Source organism: Spea bombifrons, chromosome 3 (assembly GCF_027358695.1).
Source record: "Spea bombifrons isolate aSpeBom1 chromosome 3, aSpeBom1.2.pri, whole genome shotgun sequence".
NCBI classification, from domain to species: Eukaryota; Metazoa; Chordata; class Amphibia; order Anura; family Pelobatidae; genus Spea; species Spea bombifrons.
Window position 1 is genome coordinate 116,744,438 of NC_071089.1, and position 12,117 is coordinate 116,756,554.

The 12,117-nt window shown below is 38.1% G+C and overlaps 1 protein-coding gene across 2 annotated transcripts in view; it reads right to left on the minus strand.

The window, feature by feature from the left end:
• Nucleotides 1–1,524: 1,524 nt before the first annotated feature.
• Nucleotides 1,525–12,117, minus strand: part of GATA4 (GATA binding protein 4) — a 19,444-nt gene continuing 8,851 nt past the window's right edge. The window contains exons 3-7 of one of the 2 annotated variants that reach the window (XM_053458640.1): nucleotides 5,232–5,410; nucleotides 3,494–3,619; nucleotides 2,908–2,992; nucleotides 2,346–2,476; nucleotides 1,525–1,818 (exon numbers count right to left, since the gene is read on the minus strand). In XM_053458640.1, coding sequence (XP_053314615.1) covers nucleotides 1,666–1,818; nucleotides 2,346–2,476; nucleotides 2,908–2,992; nucleotides 3,494–3,619; nucleotides 5,232–5,410 — 674 coding nt within the window. In that variant the 3' untranslated portion in view covers nucleotides 1,525–1,665. The remainder of the gene's footprint in view (nucleotides 1,819–2,345; nucleotides 2,477–2,907; nucleotides 2,993–3,493; nucleotides 3,620–5,231; nucleotides 5,411–12,117) is intronic. The other variant, XM_053458641.1, reaches the window with a different exon arrangement.

The window sequence follows — 12,117 nt, forward strand, 5'->3', positions numbered from 1 at the left end:
TTTTTTTTTAATTTTACAATTTGAAATCAAGGAGAACATAACAACATAGGAATATACAAAATACTTGTTTTTGTCGACTGGGGTATGATGTGCCCTCTCCTTAAATCTAGAGGTTGGGCTGGAAAGGATCACTGGCTTTTAAGGTACATCAAAAAGTAAATTCAAACATATTACTAGAAAACAGAGGGTAACAAAACACACATATTTAACAATTTCGGTATTTCTTCTATACACTGTGGAAATTTTATTCTGTCGGATCTTAATTCCTTCCCTGAAGTAAATGGATAAACGGAACTTATATTGCTAACAAAAAAAAAGAAACAAAAAAAAAATCGAAATCAAGAAAAACAAGAAAAAATAATAATAAAAAATTGCCCAAGATTAAAATATCAGAACATCCGGTCTGGGCTAAATCCCCAAGGATTTCCGATATTGCAAAATACTTTCTATGGAAATAAATGCAGGTCCTCAAGTGGAATAGATATTTTTTTTCAGATGAAAAAGGGCACGAAAAAAACATATCACGATCAACAAAATCTACCAATAAAATATACAACTTAAAATGTCGGAAATGTGAGTCATTGTGTTGAGGTTTGAAAGGACTACAGACATCACATTGTACTCAGATATCATACTGTACATGATATACGGGGGAAAAGTTTGCTACTACAATAAATAAAAAATAAAAAACATAACAAAATGTGAAAAGGTAGCAAGAACATCTAGGTGGAGATGTCTTCTGCTAATGGACAAGCCTTTGGACAACTACTGGACAACTACAGTAGTTCACAGCAAACCTATAACATTTGGTATCTGCAAGCTCTGCATCAGTTTTATTTGATGTTGTTCATTATATATATTATATTTCTCTTGTTCTGATGATGCTTTCACTTCTGTGAAAGTCTGCTAAGCCAACCGGCGTCTATTAAACCAAAGTTACTTCCTTTGGGCATTCAATGTGTAGACGGTGACACGGTAATATTTCTACAGTGTATAGAGAAAAGACTTTTACGATATATATAAAACTTTTTTTTTTTATTTTCTTCTAGTAAAACATTTGGATATATTTTCTTAAGCCTGCGACCATGAAACCCACCAACCAGCTCGTTAGAGTCGCCTAAGACGGGGACCCTCATACACAACTCGGCAACCGAAATTCGACACCGGCTTCCTCTATGTGTATGTCCCGACGCAAAATCGATCATTTTGATTCTTGAAACGTTAATTTTCTTGGCTTTACAGGCTCCACGACATCCGCAGCAAAGGACAAAGGATGCATTCAAAGTCTTCCAGATATCTCTAGTGCATCGACAGGCCTCAATGGGGTCTTTCATGGGTTCTTACTCAAGGGTGGTGAGGTTGTGGACAATCACGAATCCTCATTGCGCGGTGTAAACCTCTGTTAAAGCCATACTTCTTATCATCTATCCAACATTTAAAAGTCTTAAGTATAAACAATCCTTCACTATAATAACAGACCTTAAATTATTTGTTAGTTCTGTATATTTCAAGTCTCTGGAGAACTTGTTTTTTTTTTTAATCTTCTTCACTTTCTTAATAACATCTCTGGGTTAGAAAGGAGTTCATAATATAGAATTGCTTTCTCCTTGGCTTCTAGTCTTCAGGTGAAGTTAGGAGGTGAAATGCACTGGCCGTGAAGAGGTTTTATGCTAGGACTAAGTTGTTCCAGGAGTCGTGCTTGGAGTTTGCTGGAGGAGATGTGTTGATGGTCGAATGGTGGCTTTGAGGAGAGAGCTTTAGGCCTGCCATGTGATGAATGGACGACCCGTGACTTGTGATTGCGGATAAAGATTGCGTCTAGAAGAAAGAGCAGAGTAAGCGTTTAGAAATGCTTTCATAGTAAGCTGGACATAAAATAGGGCTAGCTATCATGCAAAATAACATATAAGCTGGAAATACTCAAAGGCTGGGTCTTAATTTGACCTTATGCAAAATTCTGATTCAAAAAGGTGACCCCTACCAGTTCAAAACCCAGCTGCCTGTTTTACCAATGAGAAAGATGAACCTAGAGTGGTCTAGAATTAGAAGTCACGCAACTCCAACTCTTTACACCAACCCATAGCTTGGTCAGAGGGAGCGGGTATGTCCTACAGGAAACATATAGACATGGAAGGCTTTAATGCCATCTTGATTGTATTCTATTTTAGCGGTACCACAGTATAAGCAAATGCTAAAAAGATAAGAGGCACTGTGTATACCACGGCACTGTTTTGGCTCCAACCCCCATTCACACAGAGACCAAATAGTCCAAAGTCCTCTTGGTAACATCGGCCAACAACACCTGTTGTGGACCGTCATCATGTAGAAAGTTGGTTTTACTGTACCTGGGATATGGAGCTAGAGTGTCCATAAGGAGGAGACAATCCGGGTTCAATCTTTATGGGACGCATTTCTTCCGCTGCGCTGGAGTTGGCTGAGCTGGTGGATGGAGTGAGGTTATCGCTGCCACTAGACCCTGGAGAAAAGAAGAGAGGAGGTGAATGCTGAAGCACCTGCTAATGTTTAAGGGGTATGGTTAGAGGCAAAAAGGGTTGGACTGAAACCAGGAGGGGATGTGGTCCAGCAGGACTGTCCTCTCGATATAGCCAAAGAGCCACCTCATGATGCACAGCTTTCAACCCTCGCAAGGAGGCCATGTGAGAACTTCAGCACAGACATCAATTCATTTTACAGCTCTCTGGACAGGTTAAAGGAGATCACAGGATCTGCCTATGATCTCCACTGCCGGTAAAAGTGGGACAGTGGGATAGGACAGCAGGACATTGCTTGAAAATATACTTGGGACACTTGGGAGGTATGCTCCGTGTAAGTTGTCCAATTGAAGCGTCACATTGTGTGGCTTTAATGCTGTTTCCACACCATGACTCGGTAATTTGTGGTCCATACCTGAAGCTTTTGACTTGCTGAGATTCTTCGGTTTACGTTTTCTTGTCTGAATTCCTTCTTTTTTCATTGCCAGTGGTCTGGGGACCTGGAAACCCCAAAGACAAGCAACGATTAGTAAGATGGAAACGCAATTGGAATGTTTTGGTTTTCATTGGGGGCTAATATTTCCCTCCTATGATTTTGGTCTCAAAAGATTAAACTACAAAGAGGCTACATGCTTGTGTAATCAAAAACAATAAATATCAGCCATTATTTGGGGCTCAGAGACCATTCCCTGCCCTGTAAATAGCTTTGTAAACATGGTAAAGGACAAATCAGAACTATTAAAGGTGAGGTTTGAGATGATAGGGTCAATATTAACCCTCTCCTGACAAACTAAAAAAAGGGCCATCTACTCTTTCTAAGGGAATATCCATCGTGACCCATTGTACGGCGTTATTGAATATGATGGCGCTATATAAAATAATAAATAATAATGAGCACATCTACTCTCACTGCATTTACATTCCGCTTCTCGTAATCACTGACAATCATGACAGACATGACCTTGTTGACAGCCAGCGTTCTGGTGACAAGGATAACGTACCCCGTGCAGCTTCATGTAGAGTCCGCAAGCGTTACAAACTGGCTCCCCCTCTGCGTTTCGGCGCCAAAGCGTAGTTGTTGTTGTATGGCAGTTGGCACAGGACAGGCCGACGCGGCGTGAGGCTGACTGTAAGATGAACAAAGACATTTTTGGCTTAAAAAAAGTGTCACTTGGAGGTCGCACACCCTGCATCACAAAAAATACATACATATATATATATATACCGGTATATATATATATATATATATATATATATATATAAAAATAATAATAATAACAACAGGAAAAATTATCATATTAATAAATAATGCATTTGCTATTTCTATTATGTTATAGGAGATTGCGTATTTAATTGCCAGAGATAACGGTACCTCATGGTAATTAACTTCAGTCGTTAGAAATATATGATGTTTGATCTATGAATTCAGAGGAAATACACTTTACGTTGGACTTAAAACTATCGCACTTTTTTTGTGTAGCTGGAGTTTTTATATTCATAGAAAATACAAAAGTGCGGATTTTTATTGTGTATAAATTTGGGTCCCAGATTATGCAGGCGAAACATATGCTAAAGATAATGCATGTCGGCCTCGCTTAAATAACTGCAGCTCCAGCCTCCACCACTAGGTGGCAATACAACGATTAACAGTTGATGGGACTTGCACAGCCCTGCTGGAATGGGGAGCTATTTAAAAAAACTCCCCTATATAAAAGAATGGAGCACACGTTCGTTGACACATAGCATGAGATAAAAGGCCTCTTTATTCCGCACACATGAGGCTGATCAACGTTAGATTCAAATACGCAGCCTGTAAACATTTATGCTGAATTTACACACGTTCTCAAACAGTTTCTGTCTGTAACAAAGGGTTACAGCTTCCCCGGACTCGGGAAAGGGTCACCTTGGGTAATAGCGTCCCTGTGCATCTGCCCCCACCCCCATTACAATAAAAAAATAACTAAATGGGGAGGAATAATCCTGCAGATCTTCTGAACAGGAAGTTAAGATGACTTCTCCTATGGTATGTGCACTAGGTGGGTTTCTAACACATATATATATTGCTTTTTCAAGCTAAAAGAGTCTGGACAGGCTTCAGGATAGGACCAGCGTATTTTTTTATATTCATGTGAAGGTACCCCTGTTTACGGGTAAAAGATGCCGTTGTGGCTAAGATGGAGCGACCTTTGTGGTTTTTAAGATAGTGGAATAGATGTAAAGTGTCAAACACTAATCACGTTTAAGGACTTTGAGATGGGTCCTACTGTACATACATGTACACGTCGAACATACGGTGTAAAATTCACTACGTCAGCTATCTGTAGGCTATTTTTGGACAGTGTGAATATGTGGAGTGTCAAAGTGCGCAGAAGTGGACCCAGTATCTAGAAGTCGTCATGTCCTACTGCTCCACCTCGCTCCTTCCAAGATCACGGTGATGTCGAGCACAGGTTCAGGAGAAGCTGACAACGTGCATTTCGGTGCTCTTTGGTCTCTTTGATATAACCTGGTTGTAAATGGCGTTATAGACCGGAGATGGTAGTCCACGTCTCTCTCTCTCAAACCAGAACATCACAGACAATAAAGATGGTAATCATGAGTTCTTCAGGACCTGAACCCTAGCAGACCTTCAAGACCCTACCAGAGCTGGGCATCATGTACAAACATCTAAAACGTCAAGCATTGAGCAGTCAATCACGATGCAGCCCCCCCCCCCAGATGAATGCTAGGAAATATTACCATGTTACTTACTAGTCTTCTCTGGGGCTTGATCAATGGGCGGTTGATTCCGTTCATCTTGTGGTACAGTCCGCAGGCGTTGCATAGATAATGGCCGGTACCATCTCTCCTCCACAGAGGGGTTGACATCGCTCCGCAGTTGACACATTCTCGCCCCTCTGAGAAGTCATCGAAGAACTCTGTGAATGAATGAAAGAAAGGACGTTTAGTAGACAATCCCGTCTCCTCTCGGAAACGCTTTTGAAGATCCAGAACAAGAACCAGTCCAACATACGTCAATCTCTACTTAGAATTCTGAGTGTGTTCTAAATTAGAACCTTAAAGGTCTAATGTGAAACAATAGAGTTTGACAGCAGATAAGAACCATAGAGTCCATCTAGTCTGCCCATTTTTTAACCCACTGGGAGAGCGCATTAGATATCCTTCTGACTTGTACGATGAAATCGATGATGTAATGCAGCTAGCAGATAAATGTTATATTGTATTTACATAGTGGACCCAAAACAAACCATGATTTATTTGCATGAAGACAGGTGACTCGGGAATAATAATCCTAAAATTATGTGCCAATAGTCATAAAAAATACAGCCTATCTGTGATTATCAAAATAAATTACTGTTTGTATCTAATATTAGGGGCAGAGGGTCATGAGCATACCTGCGAACTTCCCCGGAATCCACCCACAGTGCTCAAATAGGTAGAGTCGGGGGCGTTCTCACACACAATGGAGGTCATGTTTTAAAAAAAAAAATACATTCCGACTTTGCGCCAGAATCCCGTTTAACGCCCAGCCCCCAACATATTTCTACACAAATACCGCCGAGCCGATCCGCGATTTCTGTTGATTACATTCACTTTCATTTTCTAACAAATGTACATTCCAAGCCGGTATCCTTAGAATCCCACAAATCATGTTAACGCTTTCTGGTTGGGCCTCTTTTACATTAACCCACCGAGCGCTGGATTATTGCGTTAATGCGTTGCCCACCCTTTCAGCCCCTGAAGGAGTCAATGCAACGCCAGTTAGTAAAGTAACCAAAATCTCCATTGCTAACAGTAGCGTAATATTTTCTTAAGAATGTCTGTGATTTGAACTTGCAGCTCCAGCTTGTCTTTATGGCTCTTTGCTACTTAACGGGGCTTTAAATCCTGGCATTATGAGCTTTTTTTGACATAAACCACCCCCCAACCCCTTTACCCCCCTTCTTCTACCAGCAGACAGGGAAGGAAATGCCTCTATAGACTGCAAGATGCTTGGACATATCCCCCGGGATTCCAAACAATGGCAATTACAGGAATCTTTCCTCCCCAGGGCTCCATTACCAGCGGCCAACAATTTCCCTTTTTCACAGATCTGAGCCCACAGATGGACAGATCTAGGTTATAAGCGGAAAAAAAAGTACATCGTTTCTCCTAGGGCTTTTTAAAGAGGGAGATTGTAGATATCAAGAGCGATGAGAGCCTTCATTATAACGACATGAGGCTGTATGGAAGACTAAAGGCTAAGGACAGGATTACTTATTTAAGCGAATGCTGCGCATGCGTTGTCATACTCCCAAAAAAACATCTTTTTTACTTAATTAGAAAATAGTTTGATGGCATAGTTTATCCATTTTGATTATAACATATATTCTTTATGATGTAATGCAAAATTCAAAGCACATTTGTTGACGTCAAATCCCATAAAACCATATAATCTGATGGCCAGTCGGCCCCATTCGGCCCCATCTAGTCTTCCTGTTTTTCCTGCTGTAAGGACTCAAACCTTAATCAGTCGTTGGTCTCGTCTTAAATTCAGAAGCCATATGTCTATCCCATGCATGTTTAAATCTCCTCACTGTATTACCCTCTGCCATTTCTGCTGGGAGGTTGTTCCACTCATCTATCACCCTCCCCTTATGACTTACTTTCCACGTTCTGTATTGATAACTGTTAAAATGTCACTACGTATATTTGCATGCTTTAATACACCACTGTCCATGCAATTGTATTATCCAATACACCACAGCACAGCAATGTCAAATTAGTAGAGGTGACAGCGGTCACCTTTCTCTTGCGTCAATGTAAATAAATAAATACATTGTACTACATAAACAGAAATGGCAGATAAAGTGTGAATATTAGGGACCTCACTTTTTTTACTATTGGTGTTGTTTTTTTTATGTGGGGGCGTATTGAAATTGACATTTGGGTGCAATCAATTGTCTGAAAATCCAAAATAAATATATCTGTTTTTTTTTGTTTTTTTTTACAAATGATCTCTAACAAGGTCATTTCTCAGTCAGACACCTGACATTTCTCACGTGAATAAGTAATTCTATGCAGATGACCCAAGCATTGTATGTGGGGTTTATTTATGTAGTGAGACACAGGCTGCCGTGCACACTGAGGTGTAATTCCCCTCAATTCAGAATTTGGGAAATATGTCACCTAAACAGTGTTTAGGACACCTGAATATGACATAAAAAGCACATAATAAATAGACTGGAAGGATTACAATGAGTTGTAGAAACCAAAGGATCTAAGAGTTAAAATTGCAGTTTTCGCAAATTTTTTTAGACCCCCAGATATCCCCGAGTGCAAATTTAAGGTTCTCTGTTGAAGTTTCTTTGCTTATGGGGACTCGCAGTGATCTCACAAAGCTGTAGCGCCAACACATGTGAGAAAAAATCCCTTTTGATCTATACACATGCTTCAAAATCAGTACATAGTTTATTATATACCATATATATACATAAATATATATATATACAACCATACATGCCACCTAGTCTGTTACCACCCATAGCAGAATCCTCCCCCGGTCACTACAATGCCCTGATGCCCTTGTAGTATACATACCGATAGCGAATGTTTCGTAATCTACTATAAGAGTTGCTCAATACTTTTGGCAAAACAAAATATTTGCTCGTATGAAACGGGATTGATAAAAACATGTGACAAGTCATCAGAAACAAAGTATCTCCTTCCTATAGAAAGAAACAGCAACATTCCTTAGGAATTTTGCAACTCGACCTGGAATTGGACGCATAGAATTCAAATTCACATGGGTATCTAAACAGGTAGTAATATGCTACTTTACTGATAGGGTTATAGATAGATGGGGCAGCTGCCCAGCAGTGCTGGTAGCGACTGATATAGAGGGTATTTAAACATGCATGGGATAAGTATATGGGTCCTTAATTTAAACGAGGCCAACGACTGATTTGAGTCTTTACAGCAGGAAAAACAGGCGACTAGATGGGGGCCGAATGGGGCCGATCTGCAGGCAGATTCTATGTTTCTAGGAGTCCATAATGGGTAGGTACAGAACACCCGAAATGATGGAAGGGTGATCCACTTGAGAAGTGGCAAAAAAAGTTATTAAGAAATGAGCTCATATTTTTTAAATGCGTTCTACAATTTTAGTACATTTTGGGGTAAAAATATCAAATATCACCAGATGTACTCTTTTCTAGTAATCAAAAAAAAAACCACGTTTTTCCACCCCAAAGCAAGGTTTGCAGTGTGAAAGGGACATCACATTTCACCCAGTGTAGCCCTTCGCTATCTGGAAAAAAAATTACAGACATTTAAAACTGGCCAGGGTTTTGTTTATCATCAAAAAAAAAAAAAAAAAAAGCCAAGGAATTATTAGCTAAAAAAGGGTAGCGAAAAATCTTAAAAGCTGAAGAATTAAACAAAAGATAAACTACCGTCTCGGCGATATCTTTGCAGCGACTGCATTTAAATCATTATGATAATGTCTATGAATAATTTGGGGATAGAACATTTATTTCAAGCTGCGGCCAAAAAATATCCAAATTTAATCCATATTCCATTGCGAATAAAATTTTAAAGGGACCCTATGCAAATTTCTTTAATTTCATATTTTTTTCTTACAGAGAAAAAAAGGGGGGGATCTTGTAACTTCAGAGGTTTAGCAAAAAAAAATGCCAAGGACAGAGATAAACCATATTATATTAAATTTAATATTTTTATATTTATATTATATATATTATTTTACATTTAATATTTTTATATTTATATTATATATATTATTTTACATTTAATATTTTTATATTTATATGATATATATTATTTTAAATTTAATATTTTTATATTTATATTATATATATTATTTTACATTTAATATTTTTATATTTATATTATATATATTATTTTAAATGTAATATTTTTATATTTATATGATATATATTATTTTAAATTTAATATTTTTATATTTATATGATATTTATTATTTTAAATTTAATATTTTTATATTTAGATTATATATATTATTTTAAATGTAATATTGTCACAAAATTGATGCGGATCACAGTGAATAAAAACACAATGATGAATGAAATTCATGATTTTTTTCCCCAGTGAGATTTTAAGAAAAACTAAAAATATTGGGGGCAAAAATTTTTTTCTCCCCTTAACCCTTTGCTAGTGTTCATAGACGACTAGGAACTTTTTGGGGGCTTCGTGAACCTTCTTGCATCATATAATGCTGCTAGGAGGTCTAATCTTGTGGACCCTAGAACCATTTGGAGAAAGAAGCCACTTTTTTAGGGGAAAAGTCTTCAAAACAGCTAAATTTTGTCTTCTTTTTAATAGGATTTTTTTGTAGACACAGGCTGTGGACCCCAAAAATGTCCCACCCTGGGGTGCCTTGTCTCTCATACTTCTGCCCCTGCCCCTCTAGGGCATGGATCCAATAATTCCCTTTAGAATTTCTTCATACCGTGGCTTAAGGAACCTCCTATGGCCTCCACTGATATATGGAGAACTCATCAAAAGTAGCGATCTATCATATAATTATCTTATGCCTCTTCAATAGATAATTATGGGCAGCCATTCAGCCGAAGACCTCTGAGTCCTTCCAAGACCCTGCATCTCTTTTAGGTTTCATATAAACTTTATTCTTAAGCAATGTTTTTTGTAAAACTATTTTTAAAGCCTGGAAACTGATATTTTCCTTAGTTGTTTTTTTTTCTAATGATTACACTTCCAATGCTGCTAATTAGCTTAAAATATAGAAATATATGCGATTAAATAGAAAAAATAATAGCTAGATGTTTAGAGAATGGAGAGGACCTATTGGCACAAACGTATCTGTGTTTTTTTAGTTTAGATTCGGGAGCCGTATGTCTATCGCATGCACGTTTAAATCCCCTCACTATATTAGCCTCTACCACCTCTGCTGGGAGGCTGTTCCACTTATCTACCAGACTCTCATTAAATTAAAGGTTCCTTACATTACAGCAAAGGTTGGAAAGACCAACCTAAGATAGAAAGTATTTCATATTAGTAATCTAGGCTTTTTTTCTGTCCTCACACCAACTTGTCGAGGCTGGCCTTTCTATGCACCCAGTGAAAGTGGCTTCCATTAGGGCTCTGGCAGGCATTTGTTTATAATGTCGGAGAAAAGGTAAAAGCAACATTCTTTTAAGCGAAAAAAACTCTATTCATGAACAGAAAGGCCCTTCCATCTCTTAAACACGTTGCTCCTTAGACCCCCATCTGCCCCCAAAACGTCCCATTTACCAAACTCACTTACAACATGCTTTACATTCTACGCTGTCAGAATCGTTTGTCTTCGATGTCAATTCTGCTTTTACCCCAAACTTATCTTTTTTTCTGGGAGAGAGCGTTTATTTGAAAATTAAATTAATTCTGCATTTAATTCAAAATATTCTTGACCCCAGGGTCCAACTTCCGGCAGCTCTGGTCCAAAATAGCATGTTTTTTATCTATTGTAATTAAATATAATAGTTAATATCATAAAGCACTGGAACATTGTAATATAATTATATATATATATATATATATATACACAGTATCTGTATCTACCACATCTGCTGGGAGGCTGTTCCACTTATCTACCACCCTCAATATTCCTAATATAGCAATTATATATACCGACATGTGAAAATTGATGGGCCACATTGTCTATAAAATGTTTTATTAAGTATTTCTGATTCTGCATCATCCATTATCGGGCTATTTTTGTCCATTAAGTAAAAAAAAAAGTAGCAAAATATTTTTTATTACTCAGTTGGTTGAACTTTTTTTTTGTTTTTATCTTAAATGGCGTATATTATTAGATAGGCAACGCTTCAGATAAGAGCATAATTTGAACAAGTAGAATTAGACAGCAGACAGGTTCAAACTCCCACCTGCTCCGAGGAGATCAATGAAAGGTTCCTGGCTTTGAATGTTTTTTTTTTTTCTCGTTTCTTTTTTTTTTTTTTTTTTTTTTGAAACGTTGCAGAACTTGGATGAACTTTGAGACTTGCGAGTTTATTTTGCGATTACTATTAACCCACGATGAGATGCTATCGATCCGCTTCCATTGAACCCGAACGCATTTCATTAAAAAAGGGTATTTAGACCCCCCCCAAAAAAAACTAAAACTTCCCAGTATTTCGGAGCATTAACTGTTTCAGTGCCAGGTTCACTGTACCAAAGTCTGGTTCTCAAAGGGGTTAACGACGTGGCTGATGAGAGCTCATTAACCTTTCAAGTGCCAGAGTATGTTAACTTTGGAATAGAGTCAGGGAGCATTTATAGGGCTATAAAGCAGATATCAGCACACTTTATTAGGTATAAGTAAATATATATATTTTTTGCATTGCATTTAATATTTTAGATATTTAATACTCTTTAGATATGACCGAGCCATTACATAAACCAGCTCTAATGTTTATGTTCTCATTTACTTCCTTAAATCATACTTGCTAAGTGTCCCTGTTTAGTTTAACCAGTCCCTATTTGGGACCCAAGTCCCTCTTTCCTCCCCAGACGCCCCTCTTTTCTATGATCTCAGAATGTTTGCGGGGTATGAGGGTATCGCAGGGTTCTACAGCCCTAAAAGCCCCGATAATGTGTATAGAAACAG